This window comes from Alligator sinensis, unplaced genomic scaffold (genome assembly GCF_000455745.1).
Source record: "Alligator sinensis unplaced genomic scaffold, ASM45574v1 scaffold1059_1, whole genome shotgun sequence".
Classification (NCBI taxonomy): Eukaryota; Metazoa; Chordata; order Crocodylia; family Alligatoridae; genus Alligator; species Alligator sinensis.
The window spans coordinates 477,716-493,746 of NW_005842103.1; the positions used below are offsets into that span (position 1 = coordinate 477,716).

At 62.7% G+C, this 16,031-nt stretch overlaps 1 protein-coding gene across 1 annotated transcript in view; it reads right to left on the minus strand.

The window, feature by feature from the left end:
• Positions 1–2,065: 2,065 nt before the first annotated feature.
• DLG3 (discs large MAGUK scaffold protein 3) overlaps positions 2,066–16,031 on the minus strand; it is a 111,138-nt gene continuing 97,172 nt past the window's right edge. Inside the window, exons 14-23 of the mRNA XM_025205041.1 lie at positions 12,925–13,101; positions 11,761–11,836; positions 10,978–11,077; positions 7,726–7,767; positions 6,837–6,887; positions 5,853–5,954; positions 5,568–5,740; positions 5,007–5,116; positions 4,246–4,337; positions 2,066–3,126 (exon numbers count right to left, since the gene is read on the minus strand). Of these exons, the coding sequence (XP_025060826.1) occupies positions 3,020–3,126; positions 4,246–4,337; positions 5,007–5,116; positions 5,568–5,740; positions 5,853–5,954; positions 6,837–6,887; positions 7,726–7,767; positions 10,978–11,077; positions 11,761–11,836; positions 12,925–13,101 (1,030 nt within the window). The 3' untranslated portion in view covers positions 2,066–3,019. The remainder of the gene's footprint in view (positions 3,127–4,245; positions 4,338–5,006; positions 5,117–5,567; positions 5,741–5,852; positions 5,955–6,836; positions 6,888–7,725; positions 7,768–10,977; positions 11,078–11,760; positions 11,837–12,924; positions 13,102–16,031) is intronic.

Genomic DNA, 16,031 nt, shown 5'->3' on the forward strand with positions numbered 1-16,031 from the left:
CCCCCCCCACCTTTGAGCAAAAGAAAACTCCTTTTGCTGCAATTCCCTGTCCCCCGCATACTGTACAAACAAGGTATTCAAGCATGTAAGCCCCACCTGCCCCTGCCCCTGCCTCACATTCCTGTTAGGCAAAGACCCAGGCTTTTTCCTGCCAGGCTGGCAGCATCCACCATTGGAGTCCACAGTCCCTCCCCTGGCACAGGACAGTTGCATCTGCTGGTCACCCGGCCTGCAGGCCGCTGCGGCTCACCATGGCAAGCTCACCGGGCCACTGTAGCTGCTCCGTACGATCCCTAACCACCCCATGTTTGCAAGGCCTGCAACCACTAACCCAGGGAGCGCCAGGGTCTGGTTACGAGGGCGCTGGGCACCCCAGAGCTGCAAGGGGTGGTCTTCCGTGCCCGCCTCCCAGTACGGCACCTGGTTTTAACCCTTCAGCTGCTAGGAGGAGCCCAGGGCAGGACGGGAGCTGGTATGCCGTGCGGTTTCTGCAAGAAGGGCTCTGAGACGGACATCTTTGTAACTCTGTTTATTAAAAATATACGTCTCCTTGGAAGAAACACTGGTAACCAACTAGTGTTGTCATGATTGATCGGATACTTTCAGCTATGCCATGGAGCACATTGATCTTCTCTCCATGGGACTAGAGGAGAGGGACACAGGCTATCAGAAAAAGAAAAGGAGCTGGACCTGTGAGACTAGCCGTGGGGGCGTCTGCTGCCGCTGCTTCACCTCCTCCCTGTCTCTGGTGTGAGGCTGGCGGCATCTAGTGTGGAGCAGACCCCAGGAAGAGCGACCGCCAGGCCCCTACCCACGCTTGCTCCACGGGGAGACTCCAGCTTGACAATAGGCACCGCTGCTTTGCCTCTGCCGCCCTGACACTGCTGGTGCGGTCTGCACGGCTGTGCTTCCAGTCTCAGCTGGTGGCTAAAGCCCATCCAAACTCCTCTCGCGACGCAGGCAACTGCTGCACAAGCAGGCGCTTCTCGCTCACTGCAGTGTGCCTGCACCCTGCAGCGGCGCGGCAGTGACGCAGCTGGCGCAGGTGGACAGCGTCCTCTCGGTGCTATGTGGAAGCCACCCTGGCCAGCCCTAACGGCTAGGCAAGGAACTGGCGCCATCTGCCCCTACCCGGGGAAGAGGAACGTACCTACCAACGCTGTCGTGGGCCACCGCCTTTGTCCTGCTGGGGGCACGTGGCTGTGGCTGGGAGAAAAGTATTTACAGTTTCCCTACCAAAGGGGACCTTGCGCTGCTGAGACGTGAACAGTCCAGTCCAGACGGTTCCCAAGGACTTTGTGGGCTTTCCCCTTGGATGAGGTGGCACGTTCTCCTCGGATGGAGCCACGTTCAAACGGACGCCTGAGCTTCCTCAGCAGCACCTGCTCCTTGCTCCCAGTGCCAGGTTTCACGCCTGCGGTCGTGCCGGTTTCCCTGCTCACAGTCCAGCTCCTGCGTCTGGTTCTAGAAAGCATGGCTAGGGAGGGCAGGATCCCACTTGGAGAACCAGGACATAGGCAGAGGCTTTGAGAGGGATGAGGGGTGAATGCCTGCATAGCTGCCACAGCCCGAGTCCCAGGGGAGCAGAGGGGACACGGCTGCGCTGCCACAAGGGTGGCAGTGCCATGAAGGTCACCGCTGCCTTCAGGGGAAAGAGCCCTGAGTCTAGGCCGTGGCAGGCAGGCAGGCAGGGAGGGAGGGTTTCAGTTGCTCCTGGAATTGAGGCTGCTTTGAATCCCTGGACAGACCTGAGGAGCTCTGAGCGTCTGTCCCAGGCGCAGCCGGGGCCTGCCGCTAACTCCCAGGGGCTCAAGCGCCCTTCCGCAAAGGAGAGCGGGCCAGCCTGCCTGCTGCCCCCCGGGCCAGGGTCGGCCCGAGGGGCACGGAGCGGCCGGCCAGTCCATCTCACGTGATCTGCAGAGAGCTCCTGGACTGCGGCGGCCCGGGCCCAGGTTCTATTTACAATGGAGCCATCTTAAAAAATAAGTTAAAAAATGGACTTTATACCCGTTCAGTTCATTATTAACATGAGAAACTCAGAGTCATGAAAAAGCCGACACAGCAACACAACATGGTTTTGGTTTAACATCCGCTTAAAAAAATAGAACAAAAAGGAAACCTCTCATGCAAACACATCATCAGGTGGCCTGTAAAACAATGTGCAATTTAATATGTACTAGCATCCACGCTTTCGCTCGGCAGCCTCTTGCTTAGTCTCCTCTCCCAGCCTCAGATCGGCTACTGCCGCTCGTGTGGTTCCAGACCCGTGGCCCCCTCTGCGCACACCACATCCTCGTCTCTGCCCTACCCTCCAGCCCTGGGCACTGGCTCGTGAAAGACTGACCCGCCGGGAGAATCATTCAGAGCACCTGGTCCCGGTTCAATCTCTTCCTGACCAGAGCGGACTCCCGTACGCAGTGCCTGGGACAACTGGATGCATCCTAGCAATAAAATAGTACCGTTTAGGAGGTCCCTCCTGTTTGCTAGTCCACAGATATATATAATATATATATAATATCTCTCTCTATATTATATATAAATTACATATACAGATAAATAAAATGCTTTCTGTTGCCTTTGTGTTGCGCTGGTCAGGGCTGCACGACAGTGACAGACACACATGGAGAAATGCCCGGGAAGCTCCACTCCTCTCTCAGTGCCGCAGCCCGGTTTCGGTCGTTCTTTACATTAGTCCTCAGCCTCCTCGGCCCGTCTCGCTGCTTGGTTTCATTAATAATAATAGTAATAAGAATAAAAAAAAAAAAACCACTCTTGAATGGGGTCTCATCCGTCTCTAATGGCGCAGTGGGGAGGTCCATGCAGGGATGGTGGGAACAGTCACGTGATGAATGAGATCGCTTCATCCCAACAAAAAGAAACAGGACTAGAAAACTCAATTTTGCGACGATCTAAAAAAGGGGCAGGAAGAGTATTCGTGTCCCCCCGTGGGGCAGAGGGCGTGGGCGGGGGTGGGATTTCAGAGATCTTCTGCTCACAAGGAAGGAGGTGGGGGAAGTCTTCAGAGTTTCTCAGGGGACGGGACCCAGATGTAGTGCCCGGACTGGTCCTCAATGATCTGTTTGATTTTGTTGTAAATCTCCTCGAGAGAGTCTCCCTGTACGATGGCTGGAAGAGGAAAGAACAAGCCTGTGAGCGCTGGGCAGTGCCACGCCGCGCCAGCTCAGGGCCTTTGCCAGCTTCTCTTTGAACCTGCCCATCTCCTCCTGGCTCCCAGGCACCGACCCCGCAGCAGAGCCCCAGGCCCCGCACGCTCCAGGCCTCCTGCTATTGCCACCTGGCGAATGAGGCTCCCTCCCCAACAGGCCTCAGCAGTGCTTGCCCCCTTGGGTGCTCCTTGCTTTCTGCCTCTCACAGGGTATTTCCCACCCTAGTCCCCCAGCTCCCACCCATGTCTCGGGTCTCCCAGGCCAGCCAGGCTCCGTTACCCCCCCAGGACAGACAGAATCAGCTGCATTGCTGAAGGCCTGGCGTGCTTCAGCTTCCTCGGGCAGCTCACGGTCACTCCATGGACAGAGCAAGCCCAGCTCGCTTCGTCTCCAGGGAACAGTCTTTGCTCTCCTGATCCTGCTGTGCCACAACTTGGCCCCCGCCCTTGCCCGGCAGAGTGCCCGGGGCGGCGGGGACGGCTGTGCAGCGCTGCTCCCCTTTCCTTTGGAGGAGGCCGGCACTGTGTCCGTGCCACCCCACCTGCCTGTGGCTTTCCAGACCGTGCGCTGCCCACCCACCCGAATCCTTACGGGTGCCAGCTCCCAGCCCTGAGCCGTATGGGCAGCCGCCCCTGTCCAGGGGTGGAGGCAATAGGCTACTTATATCGGCCACGCTGCCCACAAGTGCTGTTCAGAGACAGCCACTGGAGTCACCAATTGCAGCCAGAGCCTCTCGCTGAAGTCGCCCTCTCCTTTGGGCACGGCCTGGCCCCGGCCCGGTGAGACGGCCGAAGCCCTCCCACCTGCACCCCTGGGGGCACTAACAGGCCTTCACTTCTCTGCTGCCCTTCCCCGCGCAGCCTCCCTGCACTCAGAGCCCTGCCTGGCTGCCCCCTCCTCCGGGCAATCGCCCTTATCCCAAATCTCTGGAGAGCCCAGCCGTGACGCACGGTGACACACTCCCCTTCTCGCTGCTTTTGTTTCCATGCGGGTGGACGGTTTCCCACGACACCAAGCACATGGGTGCAGTCAGCACTGCTGGCGCAGGAGGGGGAAGAGCTGGCCCCGGGGCTCTCACCTGTGAAATACTCCCCGAACTCCTGCTCCAGTTTCATGGCTTTGTCGAAGACCTTGTTGGCTTGCTCGTACGTCTGCCTCCGGTTCATCTCCCTAGAGACAGGGAAGGAAGAGCCACAAACCCTTTCGTTTAAAGCAGGCGAAACAATGAACCACCTGCCCCCCCTTCCAGCCCAGCCCCACGTCACATGGGTTCACCCCGTCAGGGCAGGAGGCAGGACGACGAATCTGGGCCCTGCACTTCCTGCTGCCCTGAGCCACCCAACCCAGTTGCAGGAACTGGGCCTGCCCCAGACGGTGTCGCAAAGTGGTCTGGAGCGACCACCCCCACTGCAAGAGCCCTTGAGCTCTGGTCTCATCTCTCACCAGCCCTCCTCTTGGCCAGTGCCACGCAAGGTCTCCGACAGGCACACACGAGGCTTCTTGCCTCTGCCCAGCGTGCCTGTCTTGATCTATCCCCTGCCTGACAGATCCATTCCCCAGTGGTGGCTTCCCCGACTGCAGGCCCCGAGCCCTCGGGAGCGCACGGATCAGGGCCCAAGATCGGGATGGCTCCAGCAAGAGGAGATCACGCCATCCAGGCCTGGCCCTTTCCACACGAGCACAGCTGCATGTGGGGAAGGGGAGGCACCCGCAGCAAATGTCACCGGACCTAAGAGCTGATGCTGGAGCAACAGCGACGCCTCTTTCTAAGCTGGAGAGGCAGGGACACAGGACCTCGCGGCCACAACGGGGAGGCAGCCGACAGGTGGCTTCACTTACATGAGCGCTTCGATGGATTTTGGCTTGATGAAAATGGCAATAGGGTAAAGCTGTGCTTGCTGCAACCTCTTGATGGCGTTGCCAGACACATCCAGGATGCAGTGCTTCCCCTGCAAGGGTGAAAGAGGCCTGGGTCAGTGTCCCCCCCGTGTGGCCTTGCCCGCTTCTCCAGCAGACGGGGCCAGGGCTAGGGGACGGGACGTGGCATCCGTGCCAACGGGGTCCTGCGGCAGTGCCCGAGGCAAGGGACTGCAGCCATCTCCACCACCCAGGCTCTGCCGTGCTCCGGGCACACACAACGTCTGCTCCCGTGGTCACTGGCCAAGCGGCTGTGCGCCACCGCCCAGGGCAGACTGGGCTGAGGCTGCTGACAGTGGCTTTAGAGGCCCAGGGGCTTGGCAGCTGGCCTCGTGCCCGTGGAGGGAGCTGCAGGCAGGCACCGAGCAGCAACAGGGTTCTGCTTCAGCCACGTGGCCGGAGGCGGGCTGGTCTCCCCATGCAGCGGGGATTGCTGAAGAGAAGGGAGCGTGGGGCTGTTGTGCCAGAGGGCGTCTCACTCACTCTCTCTGCCACGGCCCGCACCGACTGGATGCTGGTCCCGTAGAGGTTGTCGTTGAACTGCCCGGCTTCGATGAACTTGTTGTCCTGAATGTCCTTCTCCATCTGCTCCCGGGACGCGACGAAGTGATAGTCCTGCCCGTCCACCTCGTTCTCGCGCCGTGGCCTGGTGGTGTCTGGAAGAGAGGGCAGGCTTCGTCACCACCACCACCTGGCTGCCGGGGCCGCGGGCAGGCCCCCTCCAAACGTCCCTCCCATCCCACCCCACAAGGAAGATGCCTGACTCACGCGGCACGCAGGAGCCAAACTTGTGCGGGAACTCGGAGATGAGGTCGTCGTTGATCCGGTCCTTCGTCGGCCCCAGGATGATCACCGGCCGTGCGTAATGAACTGGGAACAAAACCATACCCTGAGCCCTGCTGCTGGCCTCAGGAGCTGGCCACGGCCACGGCCACGGCCACGGCCACGCCTGGCTGCGCAAGGGCCCAGGCTGCGGCTTCTGGGGTCGGGGCACGGGCCACTGAGGCAGGCATGAGGGGCTGCAGGACACTCGTGGGTGCAAGGCAGCCAGGTTTGGAGGTGGTGCCCCCTCCCCACACGCTGCCAAAGCCATAGCCCTGGCCAAGGGCTGGGGCCTGGTCCCCCGGCTGCAGCATCCGTGCACGTCGCACCAAGGCCCCTGTGGGGGCAATGTCCCTTCCCGGGCTGCGGCTGGGGCTCTGAGGCCGTGTCATGCTGCAGCTGGAGGAGGAACCAGCTGGGAGCTTGGGGAAACCGCCTGGGATGTCCTTCAACCCAAGCACCAGCAACGCAACAGCACTTGGCCAGGAAGGAAGTTGCAGTCCCATCCGGGGACCGGTTGGGCATGAGCATGCAGGGGCACGGACTGGACACTGGGGCAGATGGGCAGACTGAGGCCAGGGGAGCAGCTTGGTGCAGGAGGAAGCTGGGGGCAGTGTGTGGGGGGCCAGGCAGGTGAAGGTGCCACAGGCCTGGGGTTACAGCTTCAGCCCTCGTTTCACAGACTGGGGACAAGCTGCAGCTGCAACCAAGGTGGGGCAGGAACCACCGGCAGCTTTGACAGGGCCTCCTTCCCCGCCAGCAGCCCGGGTGGCAGCAGGCAACCAGGCACGCCGGCTTTTGGTGGGCGCTGGCTGGGCAGGGCAGGGCAGGGAGCAGCGGCCTGGCAGGCTCCAGCTGTCAGGGGGAGTGCAGGGTCTGGGGAGGGAGGTGCCGTGGCCGTGGCCTGCCACCACTGCCTCCTGCACTTACTTTCTTGCCGCGTCACCGGTTCGTACGACAGAATCGTGTCCTCTTGTCCTTCTGCAACAGACCGGGGGAAGCAGGTGAGCGCCGGCCCCTCCGCTGCTCCGGCCTGGGCTACCAGACACCCCAGCGCTGCGCGCAGTCGGGGCTGCCCCTCCCGCCTGGCAGAGCCTGGGCACAGTAGGGCCGGAGGCTGCGTCCCAGCCTAAAGCAGCCCCCCCACCCCCCGCCGGGCTGCCCCAAAGGTTGCATTCCCGCGGCCGGCACAGGAGCCACTCGCACCCCCGTGCACCCGTCAGGGCTCTCCCACAGCCAGCCACGTGCTGCCCACATGGACAGCCAGCTAGCTCTGCTCCTGCCCATCACACGCGTGCTCCAGAGCTGGCACTGCCTTGCCTGGACCTGCAGCCTCCAAGGGTGCAAGGAGTGCAGTGGGCGCTATGCTCCCTCGTCCAGCCCCAGCCCGTGCGCTTGTGTCCACCCAAGATGCAGTCAGGACAGGGACATGAGTGGGATGCAACCATCAGGTGGCCCAAATGCTGCCGGCACAGCAGCCCCAGGCCACAGCTGAGGCCTCTGCTCTGGGAGCAGCCAAGGATTCGCAAGGGTCACGACTCCTGAGACCTGGCAGGAGCTGCCTGAGGTCAGAAGCCAGCGCAGCTCTGGCAGTCAGAGCCCTGGGTGGGGTCCTGGTGCTGGGGACGAGCCAGGGGGAAACCAGGTCACAGCACCCGCTGAGGGCCCTTGGGCCAGGCCTGGCAGACAGCACGGGCCGGAGGGAGCTGGCCACAGCGCTGCCCAGCCTTGCAGGCCCCAGAGGCATGAACTCTGAGCAGGAGACGCCAGCGGGACAGGAGGGAGGGAGACGGTCGGCGCGGAGAAGATGGACACTTACTGGAGCTGCTCTCGCTGTCACTGGTGTTGGACGTCACGCCCTCTGCAAACCAACAAGAGACCTGGGTCAGAACCAGCACGGCCAGGAGCTCCCCGGGAGGTGGCCGGGAGGGGACAGACCGTCACTGAGGGCTCGTGGCTGCAGGACACGGGTGCTGCACAGACCTCCCGCAACATGCGGGGCCCACGCAGGACAAGGCTCGTGCACGCCCTGCTTCAGGGGGCTGGGGCAGGCTCCCTCCCTCTGCAGCCCTGGGGCGGCCCCTGCTCGTCTATCCCTAGCAAGGAGCATGGCAGGGGCAGGGCCAGGGCCCTGGCCAAGCCAGCAGCCCCAGCCGGGAGACCGGGGGACAGGACACGGGACGAGGGAGAGCTCAGCTCCAGGCTCCACCCCTGCCCACGGGCGGCTTCTGCCGGTGCCGTGCCGGGGCAGACGTCTGCACCGGGAACGGGGCGCCAGCGGTGGCCGTGGCCGTGGCCCCGCGAGGGATTCGCCCTGGGGCGGGCGCCAGCTCCCTGCTGGGCCTGGAGCTGCGCAGGGCACCGTGTGGGATGCCGGGGCGAGGGCAGCGTGACCTGCTGAGGGCAGACGTAGCGGGCAGGGGAGACGGACGAGACACCGACAGGACGGGGCAGAGTTCGGGGCATGGCTCCTTTACACCGTTTCCAGCACTGCGGCACCCTGCTCCCCATGGGGCTGTTCCCCCCACGGCCTGCTCCCAAGGTCTTGGGGGACGCGGGAACGGCTGTACCAAGTTGGCCGCTGCCTCCGGCGTCCTGCGAGATGTGCACGGAGCCTGGGCACGGGCCCTCGGCACCTGGGAGCTGCAGTCCAGAGGCCGCGCAAGCCTCGCCCGCCGGCAGCCTCGCTACACGCGCTTTGCAGAGGTCCCACCAGCGCAGGGCTGCACGCTCCCGCCCGGCTGGCCCCAAAGCGTCACGGCCAAGCCCTGGGAGCCACAGCTCGGGGGGACCGGGCCCCATCGCTGGGCAGCGCCTGCCGCGATATGGGCAGCATAGGGAGGCCTCTGGGCCGGCACAGCCAGCCAGGTCCACGCCAGCTCCGAGCCCAAGGGGCCAGTGAGGATCAGCCTGGAGCCCTGAAGGGGGAAGGGCCTGGGCAGGACCCGGCCTACGGCGAGGGGATGCCTGCTCTCCCGCGGAGCAGGCGGAGGGCCGTTCCCCCTCCCCTGACACCCCAGGCTGAGAAGCCTCGGAGCCGGAGTGAAGTCGGGAGCGGTGCCTCCCCGGGACAGGGCCGGACGGGGACCGTGACGGGCCATGCGCACGCAAAGGGGACTTACTCAGGTTCTTTGCTCCATAATAATCGTCACTTAACCCAGGGAAGTCCTGATTTCACAGACAGCAAGAAGGGGGGGGAAGAGAAACAGAGAGAGGGAGGCGAGGGAGGCGGAGACAGGGAGAGGAAGAAGACAGAGCCAGGTGAGCATTAGTGACAGGGCAGTCGAGAGCCGCAGCTGCAAGTGAAGTGACAAACCCCTGTCCACAGGCGTCCGGCCCCACAAGCGCCCTCTCTCGACCACGGCAGCCTCCCCGCGGGCCGCAGCCCAAGTCCCCGGCCTGGAGCAGGAGCACCGGGACCGCTGCACCCACGTGGGGCCTGCCCCGGCCCTACACTCCACGCGAGGCCTGCGAGGGAAGCTCCCCCACGTCACGCGGCCCCCGCCCCCAGCCCTGCACAGGCAGCGAGACGGCAGCCCAGGCCCCGCGCTGGCGAGAGCATCCTGCACGGGGCAGGTCTCTCCACAAGCCCCTGGCAGCCCAGACTGGGCGCGGCCCCTCCTCTCCCTCCCCTTGCCACGGGAGGGCAGAAGTCCCATCCCTCTGGCTCCTGCAGCAAACCCTCCCGCAGGCTGCAGCCACAGGCAGACGCGGAGCTCGGCACCAGCCGGCCGTGCTGGCGCACAGGAAGCACGCACCCTTGACAGGATGGCACCGGGTCCGCAGCCCACTGGTTATTGCCTGAGACGGAGCCTGGAAACTGGGGTCTGTGCCCTCAGTACGGCACTGCAAGCAGCCCCACACACGGGTCTGCTGGGAGCTGGCAACAGCTGCTCTGCTCAGCGGCATCTCTATGGTTCGTAGCCCCGATGCCAGACCCGGGAGCGCTGCAATTGCCCAGCATCAGACACCAGCCGGCACGGCGGCTACTGAGCTTGTTCCACGACCGGGGCACCTGTCTGTCCACGCGCGTAGGCTGGCACTCACAGCGTTCACAGGCCCCTGTCGTCTGGTCAGGCTCCTCGGAGCCCAGCCCAGCCCGGGCACCCCCTCTACGGCTCTCGGTAGGCTCCATCTCCGGAGCACGGCTCGGCCCAGCTCCTGTGCCACGGAGCGAGTGGGAGGTGGAAGAGCAGCTGCCCTCTCAGCCTAGCGCAAACCCCTCCAACCGGGAGCCCGATGATGCTGCCAGCAGTGGGACCTTCCCCCTGCCTGGAGCCAGGGTCATGCACCCGAGCCAAGGGGCCCCGAGATGTGCCGTGGCAGGGGGCTGCTGAGAGCGAGGTGGCAGGGACACGCGGCTGGGCTCCCTGGGGCACCCGCATGCCCCGCTTCGTGTCCTGCGAGGGAGGCAGCCCGGGGCAGCGGAAGAAGGCAGAGCCCAGGGCATGTCAGGGAGGAGCAGAGGAAAGCAGAGCAGAACGGAGGCGAGGGCTGAGAGCAGTGAAAGGATGAAGACGCCACACACACGAGAGAGCTGGGGCTGGACAGACACGGCTGAGGCAGCCCACGCTGTGGCGGGGAGGTTAGCAGCGGTGGAGGGATGAGGTAGGTAGAGAGGAGCGGTGAGGAGGACACTGGCTGAACTTCAAGGGGCTTCTCCTTGCCCTGAACGCTTGGGGGTTTCCAACCTAGCCCTAACATCATCTGTGGTGGCGGCAGGCCAAGCCTGCCCTGCGCACTGCCCTCCCAGGGCCTGCCCGGCTGTGGAGGAGAGGGCAGGGCTCCCGAGAACGACGGGAAACGCTCCAGCCTGGGCTCTCCTGTGCTCAGGGAGCCGCTTGCACATGGCGGGAAGCCCGTGGGACTGGGGGAGGCGCAGCCAGAGGCAGGGAAGCAGTCTCAGACAGGTCCCGTGCGCGAGAAAGCCCAGGTGGGTGCTGCCTGATGGCTGGGCCCAGCCTGGTGCAGGGGACTGCAGGCCGAAGCCGCGCGCCGTGTCTGCCGTGAGCAGGCCCCGGGCATTGGGGGAGTGCGGCCGGCTGCTCCTGTCTGGCCGGCTGCTACTTACGTTCCTGTCCGCTGCTCTCCTGGGCCAGGTTCTCTTTGCTCTTGTAAAATGGGAACTTTCGTGAGAGGCGGAAACTCTTTTTACGTTTCGTTTTGATCGACTGCGAAGAACATGGAGATGGAAGGGAGGACAGAAAAAACAATGGCGTTTAACGCATGCAAGGGAAATTAAAAATGAAGAGACGATGAGGAGCTGGGGGTGCGGGGCCATGCCCCGCAAATGAAATCATGGAGATTACATGGAGACTAAAATGCAGGAGAAAAATTAAGTGCAGAGAAAAAAAAGTGTGTTGCGGGGATGTAGGGGAGTCGACCGTCAAGTCCGCACGGGGAGCCCGTGCCCTGCCTGCCGCAGGGGGAGCCAGCACGGCTTGGGCCTCCCACGTCAGCCCAGTTCAAGGTGCCCGTACACGCCGCGTGAGGCCGGCTCCCGCCAGCCAGGGTCTGCAGAGGGCCGTGCTTCCTCACGACCCAGGCCCTGACCACCTGCCGGCGTGGTCACCGGCAGCACGGCAGGGAAGTCTGCTACAAGCGCCAGTGTCTGCGCAACCCCGTCATGCCGCTCCCAACTGCCGTCTCGTAGATCTTCACTCGGACCCAGGGCGCGGGGAGGGGCTCTGCCGCAATGGGTCCAGCCCCAGCCCTGCACACAACTGCTCTTGCTGGCTACAATGCCCGAGAGGGGCGCATTACGACACTGGGCCTAGACTCTGCCTGCCCTTCTCGGTACAACCTCAGCCCAGCCCGCCCGCCCGCCTGCCCCCCACCCGGCTGCGGTGCTTACCCTGTTGGACTCGATCATCCCGGTCCGAGCGTGGAACTTGACTGTTTTCAATCGCGCCCTCTCCTTCTTTTCCACCCTGGTTAGAAGTCGAGAGAGAAAACCTGCTAGTGCTCTGCACGAGGCTGCTGAGCTCTGCTGCCCCTGGGGTCACAGCCAGCCCTGCACCCCAGAGCTCCCAGGAGACAGACCGGCATGCAGAGACAGCGCTGGAGGCCCTGGGGGCTGCTGTCAGAGGTGGATTAGAACAGCCAGCCTGTTGCAGGTTTGCAACCAATGCCAAGAGCCTGGCTGGCCCTAGCAGCCCTCATGCCAAAAGCAGGTCCGGCACAAACCCTGCCAGGAGCATAGGGTGGGCGCGAGGCGTGTTGCAGGGAGCACAGAAAACTTGGCCCCTCTAGGAGGAGTCGGGTGAGGACGCAGAAGCCTTTCCCCACCTGGAGCCCAAGGGAACCAACTCCACTGGGGTGAAGCTGCTTTCAGGCCTGCACATCACTGGTCCCAAACATCCCCAGCCTGGAAGGATCCTGCCCATCTCCCTCCAAACCTGGCCAGCTCCTGCTGCAACAGAGACCACCTGTGCCCACATCGGCCCTGCAGGCACTGAAAGGACGGGCCGGGTGGCGGATGGGAGGGAAGTGCCTGCTCCCTTCTCACGTGCCCAGAATCTGCTTCTGCTTCAACACAAAACCCGCAGAGCCCGCAGACACAGCTTGAGGTGGCTGGTTCCTCTTTTCTCCGGGGTCTGAGGTTTCGTGTTCAACGGGGCTTGGCTGGCAGACATGGACAGTCCTGGGCAGCACAAGGGGCAGGGAACGGGCTGTGTTGATTTTCACCCCCAGAGCTGGACATGTGCCTCCTGGAATAGGTCCGTGTGCTCCTGCCCCAGCGAGCTGGGCTCTGGGGTGGCCCACCAACCCTTTCTGTTCAGGAGGGTCTTGCTGCAGAGCCCTATGAACAAGCTTCCTGCCCCGCTCCCGTGACCCTGCAGCCAGGCAGGGGGGCGGACCCAGCTTCCTTCAAGGGGAGCTGGGGCCCTTGCGCTCACACCTGCGAGTCAGGGCCATTAATGAAACCACTGCTACGGATGGCTCTCACTACCAGGCCCTGCTGTCAAGCCAAACCCTGGAGCACGACCAGGGTTAGGAGCAGGGTCTGGACACTCACCTCTTCTTGCTGGGGATGACCCCAATCTGCTCACTCTCCCCGTGCGGCGTCACTAGTCTCGCCTGCCACCACTCATCGTCGGAGGCGTTGATGACGTGCAGAATGTCCCCGTAGGAGAAGCTGAGCCCCTGGCTGGGCAGGCAGCTGTCCCGGGTCCGGTCGTAGTCAAACAGCGCTCTGCAAGGGAGCAGAAAACAGGGACGTGAGAAGGAGCTTCGCTGGGCACAGCCAGGGGGGCAGGCGGGTCACAGCAGGGCAGCCAGGCAGGCAACAATGCAGCCCACGACCCTGCCAGGGCTGGGCCACATGCCTGCAGGGGACCTGGCTGGGGGGGGAGCCACGTGCCCCGACACCAATACAGTGTCCTCCCTATACAGCTGTGGGAAGTGGGTCTCTAACGTGGCTGCCTCTGCAATCCCCGAGCCCCACCCTAGCAGACCAAACCTGCATGCCCAGCCATGTCGGCTGCAGCTTGTGGATGTGCTATGGCCAGCGGCTGCCACTCGCAGGACAGCCGGGACGTTGCTGCAGGCTGTCACCCGCAAGTGCCCTTTGCTGCTGACCCGCTGTCACCGCTCGGGCAGCAATTCTGCACCCTGAACATTTCCAGTCCAGGCTGCCTCCGTCCACCACCCTCCCGTTACACACGGTCTCACGGCTCTCTGCACCCACAACCACCCAGACACCCTCCATGCCAGTCCGCACGCGCCTTCCCGAAACGTTGTCGTCTTCCTCCCCGCAGCCCATGAGGCGGCAGCAGCTCAGCAGTTGGGCAGACAGGAAAAGGCCAGCGTCCTTTCCTGATCTGCCCCCTGCACGGGAGTCGGTGCCTCGCCTTCCAGGCCAAGTGCCCCCAATGCGCTGCCTACACGGAGGCGAGAGAGTGCAGAGCAGCGCTGCTCATCAGGCCAAGCTAACAGGTTTCTTATCCAGCCAGGAAGGGAGATGGGATTACTAGGGCTGCAGACTGGATTAACATGACACCGGTTGGCAGCGATTTAAGATGTTTCTAGTGACGTGGCTGAACTACAACCTTGCTCCCTGGGGCTGGCCAGCAGGCAGCTCTGCCGACACAGAGCAGAGGCCGTGTTTAGTGTGATATTTTGTGCAGACGCGGGTTCTATTTCAGACACTGTAAACTGCGAATGTATCTGAATGTTTAAGCCCCTGTCCCATAGCTGTTGCTTCTCCTGCTCACAGTTTACATTACAATTCAATTTACAGTACAGGAATAACTTTGTCTTTCGTGACATCTCTCACCATAAACTTCAATGCACCACGGACTTGTCTATAAATTTTCTTCTAAAGGAGAGGAACCACAAGCTCCCGGCAAGCTGCGAGGCAGCTGAACAGGAGGCTTTTAATAGCACACGAGCTGCAGCCTTATCTGTGGAGCAGCTCCATACACCGCCGGGCTTTAAATGACCTCGAATGCAAAAGCAGCGAGACCCATGTTCGCTGCAAGGAAATGTCCCTTTGCAACAAATTCACGGTGAGGAAGCAGCGACCAAAAGCACCATGTACCACGGCAGAGCAGAGACAGGGTGCTGAGTGCCCACAGCACCGCCCTCCATCACCCTAGCTCAGGGAAGCTGGTTAACGTCATTTCTAAGACCCTTATGTGCAATCCCCCAACGCACACGCTGCCCAGGGCCTGCAGACCCCCTCCCGCCTGGAGCAGCACCCCGGGCTCCAAAGCAGATCGGCTCTGCAGCGGCTGCCCCGCAGACACGTCGCTCTGCTCAGCTTCCCCTCAGGCCGTCTCTACGCGGCGTCTCGGGGCCACTCGCCGTTTCTCTTGCTGAATGGCCGACCCACGGAGCCAGGTTTGCAGAAGTGAGGAGGCAGCACAGAGCCCTAGTGCCCCGCACGAACGACGCTCAGCCAGCAACAGCTCTGCTCCAGTGCACCTGGTCTGAAGTAGCCCTGAGAGACCGGCAAAGCAGCCACGAGCCTGCTTGGGGCAGAGGAAAGCACTTTCGACTGCGCGAGCCATCACCTTCACGCTCTGAAACTCTCTCATCCTTCAGGTAACGGGGGCTGAAACCAGGCAGCTTCTAACAAAGCCACTGAAGGACAGCAGCAGCTCGAAGTGGGGTCCATTTCAGAGCTCCCGGTCCAGCCAACGTATCCCCTGTGCCTCTTCTCCATGCAAGGGACTTGCAAGAGAAACCGACTGCCTGGAGAAGGCGTGACTGGGGCTGGAGGCTGCAGCCATCCCACACAGACAAGCTGCTGCAGAGAGAAATGCTCTGTCCCGCCTCGTCGCTTCCGAGCAGGGACCTTTGCAACAGTAAGGGCAGATGTTACCCATTTTTAAGCCGATGAAGTCCCTCTAATTGTGGCTCTACAACCAGCACAGCAGCAACTTCACCATCCTCTCGTACATCACTGGCTTCAAAGTTTGTTTCCTGTGGTCTGGATGGAGATGTCTGCCCTGTCCCTGCACAGACCGCAGCCCCGAAGAGCCCGTCTGCACCCAAGTTGCAGCCCCAGGTTGGCTGCGACAAGCGGGGACCCCGCGACGATGATGATTCCAACACGGCGGTGGTCAGGACGGCAGCCCCCAGCTACGCCAGCACAGTCACAAGGGAGAAAGCCACCGGCACCGCGAGCCAAGACTGAACTGCGGCATCTTCACCCCTGACGGTGCCGAAGCACCAGCAGCTCAGAGCCCGGCTCAGCTCTCAGCTGTACAACTCTCTCCCAACCGCTGTGCTGCAGCCTCGACTCCACAGGGCCCTTCTGCACCCGCTCCACTGAAGCCAGCCCGGCAGAGCCGTCAGGAACAGGAAGATGCGGCGGGCACCAAGGGAACTGGTCAAGCAGGTTTACTCCAAGCAAGCACAGGCCTCAGCAGTGCTCAGCTCCAGTCTGCCACGCAGCTTGGTTCACGGTGCGCAAGCCACAGCCCGGCAGAGGCGTGGGGGCACAGGGCTGGCTCTGTGCGCCAGCCTAGCCTTGATCCACTGGATCCCAATGCCCACTAGCTAAGCGGAAGTCTCCCCAGCCCCGGGACTGAACTGTCCCTCTTCTCCTAGCACTGGTGCTGGAACGGCAGCCACGCCGTGGAAGCCCAGCCTGAAGCCAGGCCCGTGTGAAGAACG